General features: G+C 34.6%; 2 protein-coding genes across 5 annotated transcripts; both read left to right on the forward strand.

The window, feature by feature from the left end:
* The first annotated feature begins 15,513 nt into the window (after positions 1-15,513).
* On the forward strand, positions 15,514-20,860 carry LOC113734411 (purple acid phosphatase 23). Of its 4 annotated transcripts, none has more exons than XM_027260943.2 (8): positions 15,516-15,997; positions 16,097-16,288; positions 17,161-17,497; positions 17,699-17,916; positions 18,013-18,203; positions 18,424-18,705; positions 18,817-18,939; positions 19,231-19,493. In XM_027260943.2, exons 1-8 carry the CDS (start codon positions 15,733-15,735, stop codon positions 19,402-19,404), a joined length of 1,782 nt encoding a protein of 593 aa, XP_027116744.1. In that variant the 5' UTR covers positions 15,516-15,732; the 3' UTR covers positions 19,405-19,493. The 4 variants fall into 4 exon arrangements, with proteins under 4 accessions (XP_027116747.1, XP_027116744.1, XP_027116746.1 ...); XM_027260945.2 differs by lacking the exon at positions 19,231-19,493 and adding an exon at positions 20,675-20,860 and having other exon boundaries at positions 15,518-15,997; XM_027260944.2 differs by having other exon boundaries at positions 15,519-15,997; positions 19,268-19,493.
* On the forward strand, positions 20,697-25,577 carry LOC113734412 (probable voltage-gated potassium channel subunit beta). Its single transcript, XM_027260947.2, has 4 exons — positions 20,697-21,434; positions 22,046-22,192; positions 23,989-24,153; positions 25,163-25,577. Exons 1-4 carry the CDS (start codon positions 20,871-20,873, stop codon positions 25,274-25,276), a joined length of 990 nt encoding a protein of 329 aa, XP_027116748.1. The 5' UTR covers positions 20,697-20,870; the 3' UTR covers positions 25,277-25,577.
* The last annotated feature ends 997 nt before the right edge of the window (positions 25,578-26,574 follow it).

Raw genomic sequence — 26,574 nt, forward strand, 5'->3', positions numbered from 1 at the left:
GTACGTTTACAATCTCTTACTTTTGTCTTTAAATTTAGAGTCACTAAACTGTACAGGTATTTAATTTGAGGATTAATCTTTTTTATACTGTCAGTGCAAAAGTTTTTATACATTAACAGGTTTGGATTTATGACACTAATTTTGATTCAATATTCAAATTCTTTTTTTTGGACACGTGACTAAAAAATTCTTTACACTAACAGTGCAAAAAATATTAATCTAGCATTTAACAAATGCTATAAACCTTCAATTACAAGTATCATTTTCGACTATAAAAGGCAACTAGCTAATAGTAATAGTTTGTAATACAATATTATGCTTTTTCGTAATTTTCTTTTTCTTCCCGTTTAGTTGTCTGGTAGATTCCGGTTTGGACGTCCATAGGGCAACGACTATGCATATAGGCTGACCCATTTGGTCAAATTTGCTTTTGGTCAAGATTTGCATATATGCCCGTTTGGATGTCCGTATGCCGCCCAATGACCCGTTAGATGTTTAATTAATCACGTTTTCACCCCTGAAGTCTTTCCTTATTTGTGGAGCCGTTAACAAAATGACAACAAACTGGCAAATCACATCACATGCTAGAAAGGTTTTTTGTACATATTTTTCTGTATTGTCCTTGTAAATAAATGTCAAAATATTACCTAGCTGCATCATCGTTTTTATTAGGACCACACAGAAATTTGTCCAACGAGTCCCTGTAATTGTGGTTTCATTTAACTACTGCTCGCGGTGGTTGGGACTTGGGAAAAGGGAAAGGGAAAGGGTTCAGTGGAACAAAAGCAACATATATTATTGTGTCACAACATTCCAAAATTGGAATGTCTTGATTTAGAATATTATTTTAAAAATGTTCCCATTTGGATTGTGATTTTTCATAAAATAATTTTTATATTTTCTGCGAACACGTTTTTCCAATCACCTTTTTATTTCACATACATCAAATCGCTGCAGCACATTTTTTTTTTACAAAAACTCCTAAAAATAGCATTTCAAATGGTTATGACTTGAGAAAAGTCAGAAATTTAATTGTTGATAATTTAGTAGTTCATTTATGCTACATATGAAAATTCTCCCTACAATTTTTAGGACTTAAACAAAAAGTACTTGGATTAACTAAATATACCCAAGAGATTAAAGAATCTATTATTTTTCACCTTTTATTTTTCTTCCAATTTGAATAGACTGATAGTGTACATGATGATGATAATGGAAAAGAAAAGGAATTCAATTTTCTTAAAAGCAAATGAATTCTTGGATTCAGTTAAGGGTCATCTCATTCGCAGCTGTTCCTAATGCACTGAAAAGGGTTTCGAAAAAGGGTTTAAAAATTGTGACTACTCAGTCTTCATCTTACTACAAAACCAGAGACACGCAAGAACACATGGAAGTTGCTTTCAGAATTCATGGTCGTCAATAGGCCTCAGAAAAGAAACTTTTCGAAATTGTTAAGTGCTGGATGTTCCTGGGATAAAGACATTTATAAATAATGTTATGAACAATGGGGTAGTAAAACCAAATGCATTTATGGAATCAATAACCCCAGATATTATGACAATATGAAGCTAGTTACTATGATTAGTTGGATCTCGTTGAGCAACAATTGATGGAGACCCAAAAAAGTTTGAAAGCTGCATTCCAACTAAATTTAAACTAGATTTTTTCTAATTTTTGTTATTAGGGTCACATTTTCTTTTATGGTATCTAGTCTATTATTGTCTACTGCAAAGCAATTTTTTTTTTCTTTTGAGTGGAAAGTTTTGAATTCAAAATCTGCCACTTAAAAAATAATTCCTCCTACTTTACTGTCCAATCCAACCCAACCTTCTCTCTATTGTCAACTACTGTGCATTAATACTTCATATACGTTAAAAAGACCCCTTAAAATCTTGCCCGTATGTATATGTTGCAAAACTTTGATGCAAATGAAAAATAAAAATGTTAGTGATGAAATTACTATTAGTCAATAATTTGAAGATTGGTATATGTATTGAGATCAAGAACTTGCTTTGCATAAAGTAAATCCACGTATGAATCTGTAAGTTGTTTCCATTTTCAGTGAAACATATGGGGCATCTTGTTTTTGACAAGATTTAGGTATACCTCTGCACGTGCCAGAGCCTCCATGGGACATTCGTTCCGCTAGATCTACAAGTAATCAAATCAAACTATCCTAATTACCAAAAACATTGATATGTTTATGACGTAATGGAGGGGCAACCATGCCTTATGAGCTAGCTAGTTCAAAAAAGCTTAATACCAAGAAAAAGTTGATTCCTGTTTTTGGGTATTTGGCATTTGTTGCTATACTCTAATTTAGTTTACCTGTTGGAACATAATGAGAAGTTTTGATAAACTAGGGCTCTTGCTTTCGAAATTCTCTTTTATAAAAGTTAATTCTTGCATTAGTCAATGACACTAATATGTGCTATATTTTGCCCAACCAAAAAAGAGATTCATAGATAAAAGATGATAAAAGAGAAAGGCTGTCCAAGTCTTTATTTTTCTTTCAAGGTCCAAACTACATTTGCATTGGAGACTTGTCACTAGACCCCATGTCCCCCTACCATACAATTTGTGCACATGGAATTTAATTTGCACCATCCAAATGATGCATCACCCTTCCAACTACAATTTGGTCATCAATGAACAATGCCACATTGTTGGCTATAAATCTAAACCCTAATACAATCCACTTTTGACACGCAATGTATTTGATCCAATCTAAGATCCCGTTTAGCAAGTGAGTTTTTTTGGGTATTTGTTTAAAATTTTACTGTAACTTACTGTAGAAGTTGTAAAAAAAATTTAAATTTTTGAATATTTTGAAGTGTATAGTTTAAAAATTTTGAAAAGTTTTTTGAGATTACTGTAACTAAAATTGTTAAAAAACTTATAGCAGACAAACTTGATCAAAAACTTGCTTGCCAAACAAGGCCTAAAATCCCCCTGCATGCATGAAAAACACAGAGAGATCCACAAGTTTGAGTAATCATGCAAGCATAATCGACCTTGCATAACCACTGGGCCATTGGCTCAGTGGCTACCAGGAAGGGATTTAAGTCCCTCCTTGGATTGTTGGTGAGGGTTCCAACGTCACCAGCAGTGAAAAAAATCTAAGAATTATGCCATATCACTCCCTTAGTTTAGTTGGGTCTGTCTACCCACTAGTCCCTTTCACAGCCTTCTTAGGCTCCCCTCCCCCTAGATTAGGATAGAGTAGGTTATACAAATGTATCGTTGCTGATAAAAAAAAAAAAAAATCGACCTTGCATGTGTATACCATGTGCAAATGTGGTACACAACGGCCACTACAGCCACAGGAATAAGCCATCGATCACGTCAATTTTTTCTAGTTTCTGTTGTCCATCAACTTCATTAGAGAAAAACCCCTTTTCACATATTAATGTTTTCGCCCCCTCATTTATTGTTTGGAGTAAATAGATATACATGCCTGCCCTTCTCAACATGCATGATTTGCTGCTGAAATGTTCTTTTCAATATCTCGCCATATGTTTTTGTCTTATGATTTATTCAAGTGTTTGACAACAACCATTGTCTTCCATTTGCTGGATAAGTGGGGCTTTTTTGTTTTGATTCAGCTTCCTCAGGCTGTCCTTACAATCATCTGGTTTCTGTACGCATAATATCTATGCTTTTATTTTACGAAATCAGAGTAGAAGACAGATGATATCCGTTTATGTTGTGATTTGGTTGGATTATATTGGTACATTCTCACTTGCTACAAGACTTAGATGTGATAATTTGGGGTTAATAGATAATTTAGGTTTTATAAAAGTGACAAAGTGATTATTAATTACTTCTTAGTTTTTTAACGAGAATATTTAGTCCCTTTACCTTTTTTTGTTGTTGGATAAATGATTATTCGGAAAAAAAAATTTGGTCGCGTCATGAATTTGTTTTCTAATAAAATTTTATTATATATACATCACATTATAAAAAGTGATAAAACTTCTGGAGAGTGTGCCGTACTAGAAATAATTAGTTTCAGTCCGTTCCAAATATTAGTACTTTGATTTCAGTCAAAAATAGAAGCCCATAACTGAATACATACTAAATTAAGCGTATAATTAATACATAGACTGGAAAATTAAAACATAAAAATATAAAAAAGAGTAAGTACGTAGAACAACTAATTATTGCTAATATAAAAAAAAAAAAGAACTTATGAAGAAGCGTACACATGCATGAATTGACGGTTTGATTAGCCGTTTAGAGCTTTAATCTTGAACAGATAGGTTCTTTCAACATTTGATTGGCGCCTTGCGCCTGGATTATTCTCTGCCCTTTTCAGTTTTACTCCTTAAAACAAGAAGATTCATTTGTCATTTGTCAATTCAGAATCTGAGGAATAATTCGATTAGCAAATATTTTTTAATCATTGACCCTAATAGTATTATATCCTTATCACTTTCTTGAGGGTTATTTATACATTTATCACTTTCTTGTGGGTTCCAATTCAAGATCCTTTACTTGACCCTTTAACTTACCAGCTATCAACTCCACAGGTCAGAAACAAAGAGACAACCTTCAACCTGGGAACTTCACACATACTATTACCTTTCTTTCTTGAGCTGATGAATTGACATTTCTTAGATGGATATATCATTTCTTTCCTTTTTTACCTTATCCAGTTGAAGATATATATATATTTTTTTTTGAAAAAAGGGTTATCCAATTCAAGAATAGGACTCTTTAGCTAAGCTAGAAAACTTAAATTCATTTCAATAAAAAGTTAAATAATTAACAAAAAAATTAAAAATACAAAAAATTATCAAAATATATATCCATCTTTTGATGCCTAGAGATTTCATACAAAATGGAAAAAGACAAATCAGTTTAATTTTGAGTGAAGCAACTTAAATAATTTTGACAATCTAAATTCAATTACATCTTCTACCGACACAGCATTAATGTATTTGTCGTTACTCTTTTGATGTACTCGCATTGTTCTTTTCTCCTTTTTTTTTTCTTTTTCCTTTTTGTTGTCTTGGAATAGACTAATGTCGAGTTAAGTAACATTTTGATCTTATGAATAATACGTGACTCGCATTATTCTTTCCTCTTTCTCTTTTTTCTTTTCCCTTTTGTTGTCTTATACTCCCTCCGTCCCACTTTGATAGTCTTGTTTTCCTTTTTCGTCTGTCCCAAATTGTAGTCCACTTTCTCATTAAGAAATGTAGTAATCTTTCAAATTATCTAAAATACCCTTATTAAATATCTTGTTATTAATACATTGTTATTAAATACTAATCCACTACATTGAATACATTGAGCTTTTCCAATACTAACCCATTAGCTGTAACTGATATTAATTGGCACTCTTCGTGATTAGCGTAAGGGTATTTTAGGAAATTATTAATCTAAATTTATGTTTCCAACCAAATTAATTACACTTTCTTAATCTGTGTGAAAAAAAAATCAAGACTAACAAAACGGGACGGAGGGAGTAAAAGACTATTGTCGAGTTAAGCAATATTTTAATTTTATGAATAATACATGAATTTTTTTTTTCTTTTCTCCTTTTGGCTTTCTTGTAAAAGACTAATGTCAAGTAACATGTTGATGTCATGGATAAAGTGATGTAGCTACTACAAGTTTATTTCTATAGGAACAAGATGAATTAATTAATATTTGGATTTGGATGGTTTACATCAAGTCAACTCCTCAAGTTGTCAAAAACCAAAATGAGGAGAAGAAAAAAAAATAAATATAAGAAAAAGAAGAGAAAAATGTCAAAGGGGCTAATTTTTACCAATTTACCTATAGTACCATATATTCTACACATTTCTAATTTGAATATCAATAAACTCTTTTGTAGTAGTAGTAGTAGTCGTAGTTCTTTCAACTACTTTATTGAACATTAAATAATTGGTGTAAATAATTGGTGAAGAATAAGGCAATTGGAAATTTAGAGAATACGCCAAAGTGGATGGATTGACCAAAACCGTTTACTCGTTGAGTTGGGTCCTAGCCGTGATCCAAAACCAAAATCGATCAGGCCGGATGGACTTGTGGGCTCCATCCGCCATCACGGTTCGACCACCCAGGCACACGAAACCAGGTCACATGGGCACTCTCCGGTTATCAAGGAACGCCACCTCAACTTCACTTGGCCGACTTTTTAATTTTTTATATTAGTATATAATTCATTTCTCTTCTTCCCCCCTCTCTCTCTCTCTATATGTATATCGTTATTATATATTTTAGGTGTTAAATTTTTAGAAATATAAAATTAATCAAAAAAAATAAATAAATATAAGGGAGAATAAGTAAAATTAAATAGAAAAAGTATATAAATGCAAGAAAAAATAATAATTATTAATATATATATTTATGTATGTGTGTGTATATATATATAATAGGTTAAATAAATATTACGTGTGTTAACGAGTGCCATAAGAGCACCTATTAGAAAAACCCTTTGTGTGTGTATATAAATACTACATGTATTAACGAGTACCATAAGAGCACCTGTTAGAAAAATTCTCTCTGTGTGTGTGTACATATATATATATATATACAAACTTTCTTGTGATAGACGATTATAGTCTTTGCTTACGGAGTGATTGGCGGTATTTTCTCTTTGATATCTCTTGAGCCTCCAACCCCTTGATTTGACTGCTGCTATCAACAGCATGGTTTAGTGCATGAAAAACAGGACAAGAAAAACATGTACGTAACTACTAATTTAGGTATTAGATGAGTAACTAACAAATATTGAGTGTGAAACACACTAACATGAATATTTATATAGCGTATATTAAGGAAAATTTTTAAGAAGAAATGTGTGTTTATCAACATTCGTTTACATGTATTAACAATTTTGTTAGAGCAAATTTCTGATTTTTTTAACCCTCATGATTTGAAGTTTGAGCAAAGAAACTTAAAATTTTCTGATTAATGCATCTTCAAGTTACTACTATTGTTTTGATAAGACATTGGTTTTATCGTCAAATTTTAAACTAAAGAAATTGTGAGCCTGTTTTCACTAGATGTTAGTTTTCATCTTGTTATTATTAGTTTTAATTTTGTTTTGTTGAGTTATCATCCTTATATATTGATCCTGCCATTTAGGTTAACTATAATCACCCCCTCCCCCCCCCCCCCCCCCCCCCCAAAACAAAAACAAAAAAAGTTACTATCGTTGAGAGTAATTAAAATTTTACTACTGTTGCATAACTTTTGGACCTACTAAAAAAATTTCTCATATCTTGAAACAGACCATTATAGATTTTCTTTTTCAAATTGACAATTTAGATAAAGACGTTTCAACATATATTCCACCAATTTTTCTCAATTTTGTCTAACTCAACCAACTAGATTGCCAGAATTCTGTTTGTTGGAGACTTTTCAAGTGAGTAACTACTAACTACTGAAGAACTGTTAGATTTCTCCAAAAATGATAGTGGTGATTGAATATGTTAACAACCCTCTTAAGGGGTCAGTGGATTATTGGTTTAACTCTATCCTAATTAAGACCTACACAATTTTCACTACCCAAAGAAGAAACCAGAAATCAAGAGAGTTAATTATTGTATTTCTTTTCCAAAAGTATTACATTATCTTCTTGAAGGGAGAAAAACTGAAAAGAAAAGGAAAACTCTCCGCGTAATGGTAATTAGGTCAGGTTGGTGCCAACAAATGTAGAAAGAAGAAAGGCCTATAGAACCCTAAATTGGAAAAAGAGTGATCCGCAATCAATGGATAAAATTGAAGACAGAGTAGGAGAAAGAGAAGAGGGTTTACAAGTAAACACATATAATGGCATATGTATGTCCCTAGCTACTTTTAAGCAGATTTCTGTTAGGTGGGAATCAAAGAATAATTCTAGAGAAAGAAAAATAAATAAGGTTGGCCTTTATCAATTATTCAATGTTCCAGCTGTGCCTTTATGTGATACTTTTAATTCATCAACCATGATCTCCACTGCATTGCAGCTCATCAATATATCGACAATGTTTTTATTTGCGCTATGGAGAATTCTGGATGATGTCTTGGCATGAAATTTGCCTTTTATTCTTACTCTAGAAAGAAAGATCATCAAGTCGATAACTCTTTTAACTATATGATCTGAGGAAATTTACAAGAAAATGCAGGACTGATAATGTTCCTCTTGAAGCAAATTAAATGTTCTTATGATGCTAAGTTACTCAACAAGAAAACAAATCTATTCTTTAAACATGATTGCTTTTAAAAAGGGATGAATGATGCTGAGATTAGTAAATTATTACAATTTGGAAACACAAGTCAACGGCAGCCTGCATGAGGGTACAATTCTGTTTTTTTTTTTTTTTTTTTTTTTTACTTCTAAGGCAAGCAAGTTGAAAATTATTGAACATGCATGAATGATAGAAGCAAGTGCATGAAATCCAAAAGAAAAAAAAAAATACAAGATTGATTGTTTTGATAATTGCATGGTTGAATTGTCTTTTCTTATTCTTTTAGGTTATGTGTTGATTTGAGACTCCTGTATATGAAGATCAATAAGTGCCTTTATTCTTGGGGGATAATGTGGATACTTTTTGGAGCGTATGACTAAGTGCCATGCATGATTTTATCCGAAAGAACAAAAGGAGATAAATTAACTAAATGCATGTTGACTATTGCCCCATCCCATGTTAGATTTTATATATTAACCAAGCAAATGTTGATTGAACGTTTAAGATTCCAATTTACTAAACCAAAAAATTTGTCCTTTTCTGATAATCTCTAGCAGCTAATCAACTTAGCTTAGCAAGTTGCCTTGATCTATTCTCCGCATTATTTCCTTGAATTACTAAAATATTTTCATGGTCTAAGACTCTAAGTTACACATCTATGGAAAAAGCCAAAAAAAAAAATGATAACATCAAAGGTGCCAAATAGCATACAGCCAATAATGTCTTGAAATACCACTTCTCTAACTTTTAAGTTGAATCTCTTTCTTTCAGAGACGACTTCTGCAAAGTTGTTATTATTATGATTATTTTTCTAAAGGATTCCCATTCCACGCCTTCTCAATAAAAGAAAATGAAAGAGCAAAATGCAGAGGAGTTGGTAAAGAGCAATTCGGCGAGTTCAAAATTCAATGCTCAATTATCCTTAATTAAATCAAAACTCAAATGTGATTTTTTTTTGGTAACTGGCCAAAAAATAAGGGAAAATTTTTTTTCAAGGACAATATTTATAGAGTAAATCTTATATACACTGATAGTATATATATTATCACGATCGGATGCATGACACTTTTATAAAATCTGGGTTTCAAATTCAAATTCGAATTATACATTATGTGTCTAATAGTAAAAATGTATACACGGTCAGAAGATCAATCCATAGTATTGATACTATCCCACTTTCTGAAAAATTGAACCCAAATAGTTATATATTGGGAACCCAAATAGAGGGAATATATATTATATATATGGGTGCAACTACACCACCTCCGCAGTCAAACCCTAACCGGCAGCTCAAATAGAAATTTTACGTGTGGTCCAATTGAGGGTACAAATTCATGTCCCCTTGGCTTTTGAAGGAGATCAATTAATTTGGACCAATCCCGTTGAAAAATGAAATTGATTGGTTGAAACGCAGACTTTCTTGTTTCTGGTATGGAACTTGAAAGACTATACGAGGAATACATTAAAGAAGTTTCATGGCTGCAAAGTGCAGACTGCAAAGCCGTGATGTACGAAACAGATTGGCAAAGTAACGCAAACCTACCCATCATTACATTCTAGATTCTTGACATTTTACTCAACTCTTCAACATTTGCAGCTGTAAAATTCAGTCTTTAATTAGTTAGCTTAGGTCAAACTACTTAGACAACTTAGTAGCCACAACCACTAAGAAAAGTTGTCTGTTAGTGTTAACCAGTCATAATCGAATGGCATGAACTTTTTGGATTGTAAAATTTTTGCTTTAACATTCTAATTAGCTGTGGCAAATCCAACTGCCAGCTTACATGCATTACCTTAAAAAGTTGCTTTTACAAAAATTTTAGGAACAAATATAGAAAAGCTTTTACGTGTGGATTGTGACGCATCAAATAGGGTTGACATTTTAACTTTGAAATAGTTGGGAGAAAAAAAAAAGAATGGAATAACGCGTAGTGACCGCATCAACATTCTTGAGATGCAAAGTCCTAATCACTCAAATCACTTAGTACATAGTTTTGTCTCCAAAACTAGGCTTTGCTAACTAGGGCTGATCTTGTCAAGCAATGGGATTAGTGGCTAACAAGTCAGCTAATTACTAAAGTATTTCCATACAGACTATTTCCGTCTAGTGAAAATGACAATATGAAATATATGCTTCGCTGCGCTTTACTCTATTCGGATCCGGGGTCTCTCTAGTTGAATTTTGTTCGTTCGGTTGATGTAATTCGTTACAGCTTTCAGTGTAAACTGATGCAATTTTGGTGTAATAGTAAAATTTGTCAACTAATTGGTGCAAAATTTACAATTATACCAAAATCGTCCGATTTTACGTCAAATATTATAAGAATTACATCAATCAAAGAGAGCTGAACAAAACTCAAGTAAAGAGGCATTGTTTCCTACTCTTAAGTTATTCCAAGCCCTTCTTTTTTTTTTTTTGGTTGAAGAAATGTTTTCAATTATTTAAGAAAGCAAAGTTTTACTGTAGCTAAAAGTACTTGGCCCACGATAGACTGGCTCTGCAAAACAGATGGTTCCAGCAGTAAGTGGGCCGACTTGAAAAGCAAAAGCAGCGGCGTTGTTTAACGAAGCACTGCACCTGCTATCTTAGCTGAAATTCGCTTGGGCTCTGAGTTTCTTACAGAAATCCAAAAATGCAAAGGCTGTTAAGCTTTATGCCCCCATTTAACCCACCAACAAAAAAAAAAAAAGAGAAAAAGAAAGCAATGAAAAGCCATTTAGTAAAAATTGAAATGGTACAAGTATTATATAAGGATATCAAAATTATTATCATATTAAACTTGATTCTAAATTGACTAGGGTTGAAAGATGAATCAAACTGCTCGATCTTCGAAGCGAGCTTAGCTTGATAAGAGCTCGTTCAAGCTATATTGCCTAATTAGTCAAGTCAAATTTGAATAGTATTTTATACTTGATAACAGTTAAACTCGATTTAAAAAAAAAGGCTCGTTCAATCTCGGTTCGATAAAATTTCAAACTCGTTAAAATAATCAAACAGTCTTGAACACTAGGTTGTTCAGTTTGATCAGGTTCATTTACGCCCCTAAAAGTGACATGCCATGAGTATTTTTGGGACCAATATTGGACAATTTTCCCGACTTATGCAAGGATTGTTGGCCATTGGACCACAATAATCCATCAACTTTGTGTACATGTGCACCCTTGAAGAGGGCTAAATTAAATCATATCACTTCTTTTGTATTTCGTGGATTGATTGCTGTATCCTGCAGAAGAGCAGGCAGGAGGCATGAATAGCTTCCATCATGCACAAGACCACCAGCGCATGTCTGGGAAGGTGTACAATCCAGACACTCGTCCATCATCATGCACTGTTATGGGACTTAGTAGTTGCACTTTGCTCTGCTGTGGATTGGTATTCTTGCCCAAGCCATTAAGGGTCTGTTTGTTTCGGGTGAAAATATTTTTCAGGAAAATATTTTCCTAATTTCCCGTGTTTGGTTGCACAAAAGTTACTGAAAATATTTTCCTATGTAAAATATTTTCACTCATCTTATGGAAAACAACTTCCCTTCCAAACTTACTGAAGTTGTTTTCCGAAATGCATGCATCCCGCTTGTAGTATATTCCAAACTTACTGAAAACATCTTGTAGTATGTTCTTTTTTTTTTTAGTGTAAATAGGAGGATTCGAACCCAAAACCTCCTCCTTACACTCCCTCCCCCGTACCACCCAACCCAACCCTCCCCCTAGTATATTCAAAATAAAAAAAAAACCTCATCCTACTCATCCTATGCTAGTAATTAATTATGTATAATAGGGATATTCTTTTCTAGAGAAATTTTCAGCATTGAAAGTGCAAGATATATGTCACAATAAGCATTGCATGTGATTGATATTTGACACTAAATGACCAGCAATTTGTTTATTGCTTAAGGAGATATTTTTTATTCATATATACATTTCTCCAAGATTTTTTAAATTTAAACAATGAGATAAATTTTCTTATTTTGCATGAGAAGAAGTACGTAGTTATAATGTGTAGAAAGTAAAAATAGAGATAAAGTGAAAATATTTCAAAAGTTAAACAAACACCAGAAAAATGAAGTAAGAAAATATTTTCAATAAGCTAACCAAACACCTGAAAATGATGAAAGGGAAATGATTTTCATGGAAAATTACTTCCACGGAAAATATTTTCCCAAGGAAAACATTTTACTTCCAACCAAACAGACCCTAAGTCTGGTCTATTTCCATGCAAGAGAAAGTACCAATGTACAGCAAAATTGGACGGTGATATTTGTAAATGTGTAATGCTACAAATATTGATGTGAGCAAAATTGAAGTTGAATTTATTTTCTCTGGAACTAGAGAGAGGCGGGGAGGGGCCGACACCCCCCCCCCCCCCCCGCAAGTTTTTAAAAATTAGGTTTTCCTTCCTTAACAATTGAAGAATTTTCAAATAGGTTTTCTTTTTTGTGAATTCAAATTTTTTTCCTTGCAAAAATTTGAAAATACTATAGAGATATATATATATATATGTATATAACTTTAGATATGTTAAAACTCACCCCTTCTAACTAAATTTTCTGATTTTTGTCTGTGCTGTGCTTTATATATATTGGGCATCAAGGGGAAGTGAAAGTATGACACAAGCAATTACCTTGACAAATAATGGTGATTGGTGAAAAGATGCTGAATCTTGGTTGTCACAGATGTAAAGTTGAATTTTTGCATTTTTTGGATTCTAAATTTTAGCCTTTTGGGTTTTCATTTTTTTTTTTTTTTACATTGGCAACACTTCTCAAGCGCATGTGACCCAATGAAAGAGGAAAATCATTCAATTTTGTTGAGAAGGTAAAAAACGTACAATTTTTTTTTTTTTACTATTTAGAGAATAGAACATGGCAAGAGAATAAAAAAAGATTAATTTTTTGTACACTGATAGTATACACTTTTACCATTAGATACATGACACATAATCTAAATTTGAATTTGAAACTCAAATTTTGCATATGTATCGTATATCCAACAGTGATAGCGTATGCACCATCGGTGTATATAAGATTTACTCACAAATATTTTTTTTAATCAAATATCATTGCTTAAGATATTAGGAAACCACTAATATCATGTTGAAATCTATTATATATGGGACCTTTTTCAATTAGGAGTCCTACTATTTCAGCAAGTCCAAGTCCCAGATAATTTCCATATCGAAAAGTAGTTGCAGGCAATTTGAAGTTCGAAGTTGATTTGAACACTCCATTAAGTCAGGCTTCAAGCTACTAAGGTAGGCCTCTAATTTCTTTGTAGCAATTTTATCAATTTCGCCATGATTATCTATCTTGCTTATAATTTGATTGAGATTTGTATCTATGAAATCGTAAAATGAATTTTTTTTTAAAAATTATTATCTACTATTTTGTGCATATTTTCCTTCAAAAGATTAATGGTATTGACTTCATATGTCATTTTTTTTTTTTTTTGTTGTTAAGATTTGATAAAGAACAATCACAAAATCCAACATGAAGGGTTACTTTAGGCAAAAGAAGAAGACAAGCATCACAAAATATAAGTCAAAATCCTCACAAGCTTCTAAGAAGAAATCAACCAAATCTGCTGCTGTTCCTCAAGGTTGAAGCCTCTTATGCCCCTTAATCAACCCTTTTTTTTTTGGGCTACTCTTATTGAATGATGGATAATTGCTTAACCCACAAGTGGCCTGGCCTTTATATTCAGATGATTATGATGCAAATGAGCAATTATTAAGGCAATTTGACATGAATATGGCATATGGACCATGCACTGGGCTTAGCAGACTTGAGCGCTGGCAAAGAGCTGAAGCCTGGGGATTGAAACCCCCTAAAGAAATTGAAAATCTGCTGAAATCAGGGGTGGCTAGCCCGAATTTCCTGTGGAATGCCCGCCTGTAACTCTGGGCTTGTTTTTTTTTTTTTTTTTTTTCGAAGACGATAAACCTAATCTATCCTATACTAAGGGAAAGAGAGCTTGTTCTCAATTCATTAGATTCTGATTTTTGAATTAATTATAGATTTTGAATCAATTTTTGTGATGTTCTCGGTCCTCTCGATTGTCGTTTGTTTTTGTATTTTAATTATAAATTTTTTAGTCACTAACAAAGCTAAAATCTATACGATTACGATTACCATTATTTTTGTATTTTTTTTTACTGATTACGATTATTTTTCAATAATCGTTCTAATTATTCTCAATAATTCATTTCTGTAATCAGATTTTGTAAAATCTAAAGTAACCAAGAACAAGGCATCTGCTCGATATAGTTATATCATCTGATTGCTTGTCAATTCCCCCATTGTTTATGTTTGATGGGGCTGATATAGATTTTATTTGACAGCCATATCTTTTCTTTTATTTATTCCAGTCATGTTTAAATGTTAGGTTTGTTAATTTTAGTCATTAGCCTTGCATAATCATGTTTTCTTGAATTTTACTTTTTCCATATCATAGTTGCAACAGCCTTTTATGTTTCTTGTTTCTTCGATCTTTTTGGGCATTGGTTGAACGTTTCAGTCAAAAGCCAACAAAGGAACTTAACTGCTTACGAAATAACATGAGAAAAACTTTGTAGTTTACATCGCCATGGACATAAAAAGAAAAAGGGTTCAAGAATTTTGAAGTCACATCATAGTGGAATGACAATCTAGTTTGAAAATTAAACAGCATTTAACATCATAATCCAGTATGTGTACACATTGCTAAAAAAAAAAAAATTTATTTCATTGGTATAAAAAACATACAGCATTTTAAACGATGCTGGCAAAATCAATTCTTTTAGGTTGCGTTTGGATTGAGAGATTTGACGAAGGATTTGAAATTCTGTCAAATTATTCTATTTGTTTAGACAAATTATTGTAGTGTTTAAAAAGTATTTAATCATTAATGCATTACAAATCCAAAATTGCTCTTAAGAAATCCAAACAACTAGAGGAATTTGATAAGGGATTTAAAATCCCTTATCAAATTTCTCAATTCAAATGAAGCCTTACAGTATTCCTATGTTTTACTTAATTTGTTGTCTGATTGGCTGCATGAAAACTCACACACTTCTAGTTTTCACAATGCTCGTGTTTCATCTTCATGTCTAGCTAAGATGCTTTGATTAACCAAAACCTTGTCTCACTTTCCACAATTTCTTTTTTTTTTTTTTTTACATGAACCAAAAGCAACAAAATAGTAGTGTTCTTTGAAAGCAAAATCAAATATTATAACCAAATTTTGTTAACCAGTTTTTATTCTGTCATTTATTTTCTAGTATAAAAAGTCAACCTGTTACATCATATTGAATGAATTATTGGTAGCTTCTTAGCGACAGCAACAGAATATTCCAGTTTCCACCTACAACTTTGCTGATTTTGCTTCTGAACCATACCTTCCCCATACTTATCGAGTCCTAACTTTCCAGTGCGATAGAAGCACCAATTGTACCAAAAGAAAAGGAAATTTGATCAAACACTGGGCTAAACCTTTAGCCATGTTTGTACAATCTTGACTCCATTTTCACCAAGAAAAGAATAAGGGAAACACTTATGAGTAACAGAACCTCATGGGGAAGATCAAGATTAGTGCTGGTTTTCGCATTATTCTATTTGTACTAGGATTCATTTTGGTGGCTGCTCAAAAAATTCCGACAACTTTAGATGGTCCTTTTCAGCCTGTGACTCAAAGGTTTGATTCATCACTACGTTTAGGCAGTGATGACTTGCCTATGGATCATCCAAGGCTCAAAAGGAACGTTACAGGAATGTTTCCAGAACAGATTGCTCTTGCATTATCTACTCCAACTTCAATGTGGATTTCTTGGATAACTGGTAAGTTATGCACTGTGCTGTAAATTTAACTAGTAACTTGATTTTTTCCCGTTTGAATTGTGTGTCTGAATAGGCTGATTTTCTTGTGATGGATTTTAGGGGATGCCCAGATTGGTTTAAATGTAGCTGCACTTGATCCATCAACGGTGGCCAGTGAGGTGTGGTATGGGAAGGAAAGTGGAAAATATACAATGAACAAAACTGGGGTCTCACTGGTTTATAATCAGTTGTATCCGTACGAGGGTCTGTGGAATTATACCTCCGGCATTATACATCATGTGAGAATTGAGGGTAACAATTAATGCTCCAACTTTCCTTTTTCTTTAATACTATATCTATATTTTGAGACACCTGGTTTACTTCTGGGATGATGCAAACTGCCAGTCATCTGATCCATCAATTATGGTCAAATGGAAGCGGTAAAGAATTAAATCTTTTAACATTAGAAACATATAATCTGATATTGATATCTTCAACTTAAAGTCTGGTTTCACGGATCAGATGATAGGGCTCTTGTCCAAATGTTAGGTATCAAGATTTGGCTTCCATGTACTTGTGAAATCTTGTATTACTTTTTCACTAATGTACATCATGCCATCTTACTTTTTCATATATCCCCAGTTAATCCTGCATTGAAGAAAAATTAGTGGTCATGGGTTATACCTCCTTTCCTCCTCATGTTATACATCAAACTGTCCATGGAAAAGTTAGTCCTCTGGCTAACAGATATCTCAACCTCTAGCTATGTTCAGCAGAGGGAAGTAACTTGCTTTTAATAACTTCTTCATGAAGTATGGCCTATAAATTCTGCACAACAATCTTTTATAAGATATATATATGCCATATATTTAGTTCTTGTTTTTCAATTACAGACCAGTTTAACAAAACAGAACAATCAAGTTCAAATTCAATATGGTCGATACAGGCTTCTGATGATCTTGATGCCTTTACTGTTGCACATTGTATCACAAGGTTTGGAGTACTCAGGTTTTGGTCTTTCATGAACATTGTCCTGAGGGATATGATATTGAAAATCCTAAAACATCGGAATGATTTTTGAGGTGCATCATTTCTTTTTCTATCATCTTGAGGTAGTATTCTTATCAAGAGGAAAGTCATAGATCTTTTCAGTTTAAGTTAAAGGAGCCCTGGCTTTCCTGCAGGTCTTGAACCTGAGACAAAGTATTACTACAAGTGTGGTGATAGTTCTTTAGCAGCTGCGAGTGAGGAGTTTGTGTTTGAGACCTTACCATTGCCCAGCCCAAACAATTATCCTCCTCGAATTGCCGTTGTTGGAGATTTAGGCCTCACAAGCAATTCATCAACAACCATCGATCATCTCACAAGCAATGATCCATCAATAATTTTGATGGTTGGTGACTTAACTTATGCAAACCAGTATCTTACAACAGGGGGTAAAGGAGCTTCATGCTTTTCTTGTCAGTTTCCAGATGCACCTATAAGAGAGACGTACCAGCCTCGCTGGGATGGCTGGAGAAGGTAAAATAGTCCTATTATGTAACAGATTACTCATTGCAATCTTTCATGCTTTCTTCTTCTTCTTCTTCTCCTTTTTCGAAACATAAATATGTCTATTAGGATGAATGGAGTGGACGATTTATCCAAATATCAGGTTTTTAGTGCTATCATAACCTAGATTTTCCTATTCCTTTGTCTCATTGAGGTGATTTAGATGGCCAGGTTTATGGAGCCCCTCATTTCTAGAGTCCCCATGATGGTTGTAGAAGGGAACCATGAGATTGAGCCTCAAGCAGCTGGAGTAACATTCAAGTCGTATCTATCAAGGTTCTCTGTTCCTTCGAACGAATCAGGCTCTAACAGTAATTTTTACTATTCCTTTGATGCTGGAGGGGCACATTTTATCATGTTAGGAGCTTATACTGACTACAATCAGACTGGTAAATAGTTCATGAGCTTCTTGTAATATACTTCATTCTAGTTTATACTCACTTTTCAGTAACCAAAGCCTTGCTGATATTCTGAAAATGTTATAGGCATTCAGTATGCTTGGCTCAAGGATGACCTGCACAAGATAGATCGCAGCGTGACCCCTTGGGTTGTTGCTGCATGGCATCCTCCTTGGTATAATAGCTACTCATCTCACTATCAGGAATTTGAGTGTATGAGGCTGCAAATGGAAGAACTTCTATACCAATATGGCATTGACATCGTCTTTTCTGGTCATGTAAGCTGAAGTATGCTGAACTTTGAGCACATATTCCATTTCTCTTGCTGCTCTTATTGTTTGATTTTTAAACCCTGGGTAGAAATTCCTGCATATAGTGTTAATAGAAGAAAGATGCATGTGTCCTTGGTCAACAATTTGTTCTAATGTGATGATTAAAAAGTTCATAATGATGAAGTTGCATTTGGACATTTTGATTAGACATAGTTTTCTATGGCAGGTGCATGCGTATGAGCGGATGAATCGAGTTTACAATCACACATTGGATCCTTGTGGCCCAGTCTACATAACAGTCGGAGATGGTGGTAATATTGAGAAGGTTGAGGTTGATCATGCAGATGAACCTGGGAAATGTCCTTCACCTGGAGACAATGTGCCAGAATTTGGAGGTGTATGTCATTTGAATTTCTCCTCTGGACCTGCAAAAGGCCAGTTTTGCTGGGACAGACAGCCCGAGTGGAGTGCATACAGGGAGAGTAGCTTTGGACATGGAATTCTTGAGGTAAATCTGATTCTGAGCCACCTCCATATCAACTACTCAGCAGTCTGCACTGCATCACTGATTGATTCCTTCATGATTACATAGAAACTTCTTGTGTCACTGCCTCCTCAGGTTGTAAATTCGACACATGCATTGTGGACATGGCACAGGAATCAGGAAATTTATGGGTTAAATACCCCTGGTGATCAAATCTACATTGTTCGACAACCTCAGCTGTGTTCTTCTGCTTCTAAGGTAAGATTCTGCTGTCTTTTCTCTTTAGCCTGCTAGAAAATTGCCCGATACTAGTTAGACAACTTTTTCAAATCCATCACAACTCCAGAATATTCGGCATCATAGTGAAAGCATTTTGCTTTAATGGATCACCATTTTCACACCAGCAATTATTAATGGATCATCATAATGAAAGCATTACGCATGGCATTCTCCATTCTGATTTCTGAGTGTTTTATATAAGCGGCATTCTTGAGACTACAAAAGCACTGGAAATGGACATCAATCTTGAAATACATTATCGTATTGCAGCATTCTCAAATTATGATTTGTGTTCATCGTATTGCAGCATTCTCAAATAACTCCATCACCATCTCCAAAAGATGCTGCAACTCAAGTGCAAGCCTCTTTGTCCCCTGGATTCATGTTTTCTTTGTTTTCCTTGATTTGTTTTTCCCTTCAATGGTTGTTGACTTGAGAAGTTGATGAAGGATCAGGTCCATTATCCAGTCAATCTCTATCGTTTCGGAAAAAATAAAATAAAATAAAAGCGCACCGTCCAATCGCTTTTTGTAGGCGGATTCTTTGCAACGTACGTGTCATCACGATTGAAATGTAAACATTGAAACAATTGAAATGGTACTAAAGGGATATTATGTTTTCAAAATCTGAACTCTAAATAAACACACAAGTGATTTGGGATAAGGTAACGTTTTTATAGAGGTTAATGGTAACTGAATTATGATTTGAGTTTGGTATATCCTAAAACATCTTTCCAATTCATTTCGCTATGGGCAAATCTTCTGCTCATTCTACATGGGGGACAAGAAGGGCTCGCTCGATTGAGTTATAGAACACAATTAGATATTGCAATTGAAGAGGTCCTTCCTTGATCTGGATTGATTATGCTACCATAAGAAAGGAAGTGATTTTAGAAGAGCATCGCTAAATCCTTTAACCAAGATAATAATATATCAATTTGTAGCTTTTGCCCAAAAATCTTGATAAAGGAATTTGTCTAAAACTTTCTTCTGTGAAAACAATTTTTTTTTTTTTTTTAAGGGGAAGGGCGAATAAATGTAATGATATCAACTATAGATAATTCTCCTAAATGTAAAATATTAGCAAATCCCAATTGTTTTTCACGCTACATTTTAGGTATATCTATCCCCAATGTTTATCACACTCAAATGATTAGCTAGAATCTTCAAATGAAGTGTAAACATGTTTTACAAACTCAAAATTAACTGTACTGTCAAATGGAAAGACTACTGATTTCAAAAATTGTTTAGCAAAATACTACTGATTTCAAACTTCTTGAACACTCTCAGGCATTCTTGATCGAAAAAGATACATTTTTTTTTTTATCACTTGATCAACCAATTGTTTAGCAAAATACTACTGATTTCAAACTTCTTAGACACTCTCAAACATTCTTGGTCAAAAGTTGAAACAAACCAATCAAAAAAGAAGTTGTCAACTTCCAAAAATGACAACCAACGCCAAAGACTTTTAAGTTTTAATGGAATAAGCGGTCAAAATTTCAAATATTACCTTTAAATCTTGGTAAGATGAAAAATCAAAAATTTAAATCTTATTTTCTATCAATATGTCACTATATGTGATTTTTCCTGAGACCATGTATCGAGTTTCCATCGATTTTTTTAGATCGAATTTGCTTGACTAGCTATTGACCTGTGATAAAAAAAAAAAAAAAATTTCAAAAATGACAAGTGTCACTTGTTCTTGATTGCAGTTTTCTTCCTAAAGATGGCTTCTTCAACTCTTTAAATTCCATTCCACATTTCCACCCCGACAGTAGTCTTACAGCCTCAGGCACGCTCAAGGTCCAGCCATTTCCACCTCCTCCTCCGTACTCCTTATCTCACGCGCAACGCACGCAGTAGAAAACCCGCAGAAAAGCCCAGAAAAATCCTTCCAAGATATCCAAGATGCAGTACAAAAACTTGGGTAGATCGGGGTTGAAGGTCTCCCAGCTTTCTTACGGGGCCTGGGTAACCTTCGGGAATCAATTGGACGTGAAAGAAGCCAAGAGTCTGCTCCAATGCTGCAGGGATCACGGGGTGAATTTCTTCGACAACGCCGAGGTTTACGCCAACGGCCGGGCGGAGGAAATCATGGGACAGGCGATTCGGGAGCTGGGATGGAAGAGAAGCGACGTCGTAATCTCCACCAAGATTTTCTGGGGCGGGTCTGGTCCGAACGATAAAGGGTTGTCGAGGAAACACGTAATTGAAGGGACCAAAGCTTCGTTGAAGAGATTGGATATGGACTATGTTGACGTCATCTACTGCCACAGGCCCGACGTCAGCACCCCGATTGAGGAGACTGTGAGGGCGATGAACTATGTGATCGATAAGGGGTGGGCTTATTATTGGGGGACCAGTGAATGGTCTGCTCAGCAGATCACCGAAGCTTGGTCTGTTGCTCTGAGGTTGGATCTTGTGGGTCCCATTGTTGAACAGCCTGAGTATAATCTGCTCTCCAGGCACAAGGTTTGTGAAGTTTATTCATGGAATAAAGTTTGTGTTTTTACTTGGGATTTCTGTTTTGAAAAATTAAAAGTTATATGATGGTTTCTTGAGATAGTATGTTGTTGTTTAGTTACGAGTTAATGCTGGTGTTTAAATTCATAGATTGAATTTGAAATATCATTTCTTGAGATTGGTATGCTTCTTGGGGATTTATAGGCACCATTTGTGGAGTTGATGGCCATTATTGATCGATTGGATTTTTTATTTTATGGTAGTCTTCTATTTGTTTGTTCGGGAAATGTCCTTGGAACTCATCAAAACCAGTTATTTTATAGAAGCTGGACCATTTGGTCGTTGAGATCCATATCGTTTTAGTTTCATGGTCCTTGTTAGGAAGCTAATTATGGACGTCTAGTAGATTGCTGGAAGGGATTGTTAAAGGCCGGATCTAAGTTTAGCTTTCTATCATCGTCTACTGTAATGCCGTTCTTGTGATAATGGAGACTGTTTTGCTTAGATTTTTACCAGTTACTTGTAGAGACGATGGTTATTTCACTTATCTGTTTGTTTCATTGTTGTTCCCTGTGATAATCAAAATTTTCACGTGTCTGATTTGCTATGATATGCTGCAGGTAGAGTCGGAGTATCTCCCTCTCTATAGTAACTATGGTATTGGTCTTACCACATGGAGTCCACTTGCGTCTGGTGTTCTGAGCGGAAAGTACTCATTGGGTTCTCCTCCTCCATCTGACACTCGGTTTGCACTGGATAATTACAAGGTAAAATGGTCACGGAGTTGGTACACAGGCTACTGTAAATCTTTAATACAAATTCCACAAAATTCATCTACGTCCTAGTCTAGTCATAGTTGCTCTACTCAGCCTCCTCTGAGAATTTCAGTTGTGGTGTCAGTCAGCATACAATCTATCGACAACAGGCTTGAGTGATTTAGCCAAGAGGCTTCTCTTTGGGGTTTTGTTCTTTTTTTTTTGTGGGGGTGGGGGGGGGGGTTTGTTGATGGGTGTCAGAGTTGTGGTTTTATCCATCATACAATCTACTGAATACTGATGACAGGCCTTGAGTGCTTCAGCCTAAGGGCTTCTCTTTGCTTTTTTTTTTTTGGGGTTTTTTGGGGGGGGGGGGGTGGGTAGGTGTTGGAGACATGACACTTATAAGTAAATCTGGTGAAAACTACTACTTTGGACATAATCAGCTTGTTGCAGGACCTCTACTTGTCAGCACTGAGTCTATGTTAATCATCAGTTTGCGAAATTAAGTTTATGACTAGGAAGCCACTATGATCGTGGAGTAGTACTACGAGACTTAAAGCTGCTGATTTGGTGTGAAAACAGTGACTACTTGGAGGGATTGGGATAGTTGTCTGTTCTAGATATGGACTTGACGGACAGGAAAAAGTGTAGGAAATTAGAATAATTGAGGGGAGATATCTTAAGCCACATTGGTGATACAAGACAGCTATACATTTTATTTTATGTGACAACTATTCTTAGAGACCAAGATTTAATCAATCTACAAGTGTATTGCTGCTCAAGATAAGTAATTATATGGCTGCTTTTAGAACAGTGTTGGTCAATGACATCATATCGCTACTAAATAAATGATTACTGCAGCAGCCCACCTGCAACTCCTATGGACAAATAACTTACTACTTTAAGCACCAACATACTTCAAACAACATAATAAATTAAGTTAAAATCCTGCTGAATGACGAGATTTTCTTTTGAAATCTGGTTTTTCTGTCTCCTCATTTCATATTTTATTTGCGTCACTTTTTTGTTTTTTGGGTAAAGTTTCTGATTTTCTTGAATTTACTGTATGCCTCTCATGGTAATTTCAACATCATACTGCTTGGCAATTGTTACATTGATTTTCTATACCTTCTGAATCTGCATGGCTTGTAGTTCAATTTTTTGCCCTTCTTTGAATGACATTTAGAATTTGTCAAAGAGGAAGTACTAGAAAATTTGCTTTCTTTCTCCCTTGATAAGGAGATTGGTTATAGTTCGTAGTCTGTTTAACTGTTTTGACTGATATTGATGTCATCAAGAAGTTCGTTCCAAAAATTTTTTCAAATCAATGAATGGCATTGTGTGAAATTTGTGGGATATGCTCATCCTCTTTGTTCGCAAACTGTCGCTGCTTTTTCGTTAAATTGATGCATGATTGGATGATATTAGAGTAGCTCTTTTAACTGTTGTGATTAAAATATTTTGATACTTGTTCTGAATAGGGGCTGAGGGTAGTTGGGGTGTTTATATACTTGGTTAATTCTATTTTTACTGAAGCTTTGTGGCTGCATCTCTCGTTGCTTGACATACATCTTTGTACAGTTTTAGTTCTATCTTGGTACATTGTGCCTGTTTGGCTATTAATACTGCACTTTGAACAGTCAATTCTATTTTTGCTGAAGCTTTGTGGCTGCATCTCTCGTTGCTTGACATACATCTTTGTACAGTCTTAGTTCTATCTTGGTACATTGTGCCTGCTTGGCTATTAATATTGCCCATTGGTCCCTGTCCTATCAATAAACTAATGTTTGATGCATGCTTTGTAGAATCTTGCAAGCAGATCATTGGTAGAAGACGTCTTGAGGAAGGTTGATGGACTGAAACCCATTGCTAAGGAGTTGGATGTTTCTTTGCCTCAACTTGCAATTGCTTGGTGTGCTGCAAATCCTAATGTCTCATCGGTTATTACTGGTGCGACCAAAGAATCTCAGGTCAGTTTGATTTAAGGTGGCTTATTCCTCTGCTTTCTATTCTAGGAAAGTTGTGCCTTGCTGATTTCTTACGTTTCTTTTAAATTTTTTATCTGCTTTAAAGTTTTTGGCTTTTCAGAGATATGCAAGCCTCTAAGTTGTATGCTGTTTAGACTTCTTTCATAAGAATGGATTAATTCTTTGACTAATTCCATGTGCTTTTCCATAGAGTTGATTAATTTGTATGCTATCGTATTAGAATTTTACCACTTATCCTCTCCCTGCCAATCTTAGTAATGATCTTAATAACGCTGGAATAAGTAAATGAACTTGGTTTACATTATATCTTATATTGGAAAGAAGCTTCAAAAATATTAAAATGAAGCACAATAAAATAATAAAAGCCAGGGCAGAAATTCGCTGGAATTTTTGAATTCACACAGTCGTTTATGATGTGTTAGTCTTTGTTTCATCTGATCTGCTCAACGCAGATATGGATAATCTTTTTGAGACTGCAATCATGGGAGATGATTTATTTGTTTTCTTCTCCTGCTGGAAGTGGTTCTTTGCAAGCAACAAGTGTTATGTTGATTAATGTATATGTTGCAGAATCAAGTCTTGCATGTCCTGCCAAATCAAAAAATTTTGAGAATTTACTCTGCTCCTTTGTTTTTTTGTGCGCGCGCGCATCTCTGTCTTTGCTTTTCACAGTTGAATTTGCCTTTCTGCTTTATAGTGGCAATCGTGATTCTACTTATCATACCAAATTTGATACCTCTGCCCATTGATGTAAGGTTCTGATTTAGCAAAATGCATGTCTCAGACTACTGCTATTTAGATCTTGTATATTTAATAGTAACCAAGTTTTTTAATGTATCAATAGCATTTTTTGGCCAAATCTATACGGTACTCTGGTTTGACAACATCCTACTATTTTGAAGCTGTTCGTCAAATAATTATGCTTTTCTCACTGGATATTTAATCAATATTGCATATGCACTGCTTGAAAACAAAAACTTCTGAATTTCAGATTAAAGAGAACATGAAAGCTATAGATGTCATTCCAAAGCTGACACCCCTTGTGATGGAGAAGATCGAGGCTGTAGTTCAGACTAAACCAAAGCGGCCAGATTCATACCGGTAGACGGGGTAGAGGATCGAAGGGTGTGGATTCTGTGCACAATCATTGATTCTTGAGCCAACTTTCTTCCATGCTTGATGATGTTATTCGGAGGAAAGCTCTTGCAGTAGTCAAATATGGGCTCTATTTCATGTGCTGTAATTTTACATGATACGTAGTGTTTTCATGGTATTTGCTATCTATAAGGATTTCCTTTTCTCGTACTTGAGAAAAAATCGAAAATAATGGAAACACACTCAGCAGACGTGCGCAATGTTGTCTTTGGGTTTGGGACTTGATTTGTTTGATATTTCTGTTGCTGAGATACACTGCTTTTTCCCCATCCCCTTTGCGTATATGCGTGCCTGTTTATTTGGCACAAGGGGCCTCAATTCCTTTGATTGCTTAGGTACACAAATCTGCGACAGTACAGGTTCTTGAAGTCCCAAGATACCTATACAAAACGTGTCAATTCCTATGAGAGTTAAATGAACCCAGTGCAGTTTTCTGTAGAATATGTCATCTTTGAAGATCTCCAAGTGCAATTTAGTAGATTCACCGGGTAGCATCTTCATTTCGGCCATCCGTGACTAGGAAAAGAAGAGCAGGAAACAGAGTTTAAGTAGGACTTTTTGTTGGTCGAGGAGGGATGTTTTGCCTTGGGCGCTACCTGAAACTGTAAGTCCTCGCTTTGACCTGCTAAAATTCGATTTGGAAAGCCAGCAGGAATGTGGGCTGATTACAAAGGAGATGAAGTCCCAAAAATGATTTCTTGTGAGTATAAAGGTCCTAGGTTCAATTTTGATACGTGCAGTAGGAAATAAGGAAACGCAGCCATAGACCATCATTTCTTGCGATAAAGGAGAAATTTTTTTTTCTTCGACGAAAACTTCAAGCTGTGCAAGAGAAAGGGAGGAAAAGAGAGGATTTGGGAGTCTTTTCATAGCCACTTGACTGTTGACAGAAAGTGAAAATCTTAGTTAATGAAACAGGAAGGATGGATATTCGTATTTGAGGGAAAATACACTACTGTGAAATGTGAGGATGGAAATTGATTACCCTCCGCTTTTAATTGATTAAGTATTGAGCGATGAAAATATTTTCAACTTAATTTAAATTTAACTTACATGTCACATCCATTACAAAAGATACCATTTTGTACAAATAGCATCTTCTTGTACAAGAATATCGTAGTAATTTTTGATGGTATATTCTATTTTTCACCAAAGATGAACAATATAGTTCCCCGTAATTTCTTCAAATTATGCAATACTTTTGCCTTAAACATGCAAATATTTTCTAGAAAAAGAAAACCTTGATGA

The sequence above is a fragment of the Coffea arabica genome, chromosome 3c (assembly GCF_036785885.1).
Source record: "Coffea arabica cultivar ET-39 chromosome 3c, Coffea Arabica ET-39 HiFi, whole genome shotgun sequence".
In the NCBI taxonomy this organism is placed as follows: Eukaryota; Viridiplantae; Streptophyta; class Magnoliopsida; order Gentianales; family Rubiaceae; genus Coffea; species Coffea arabica.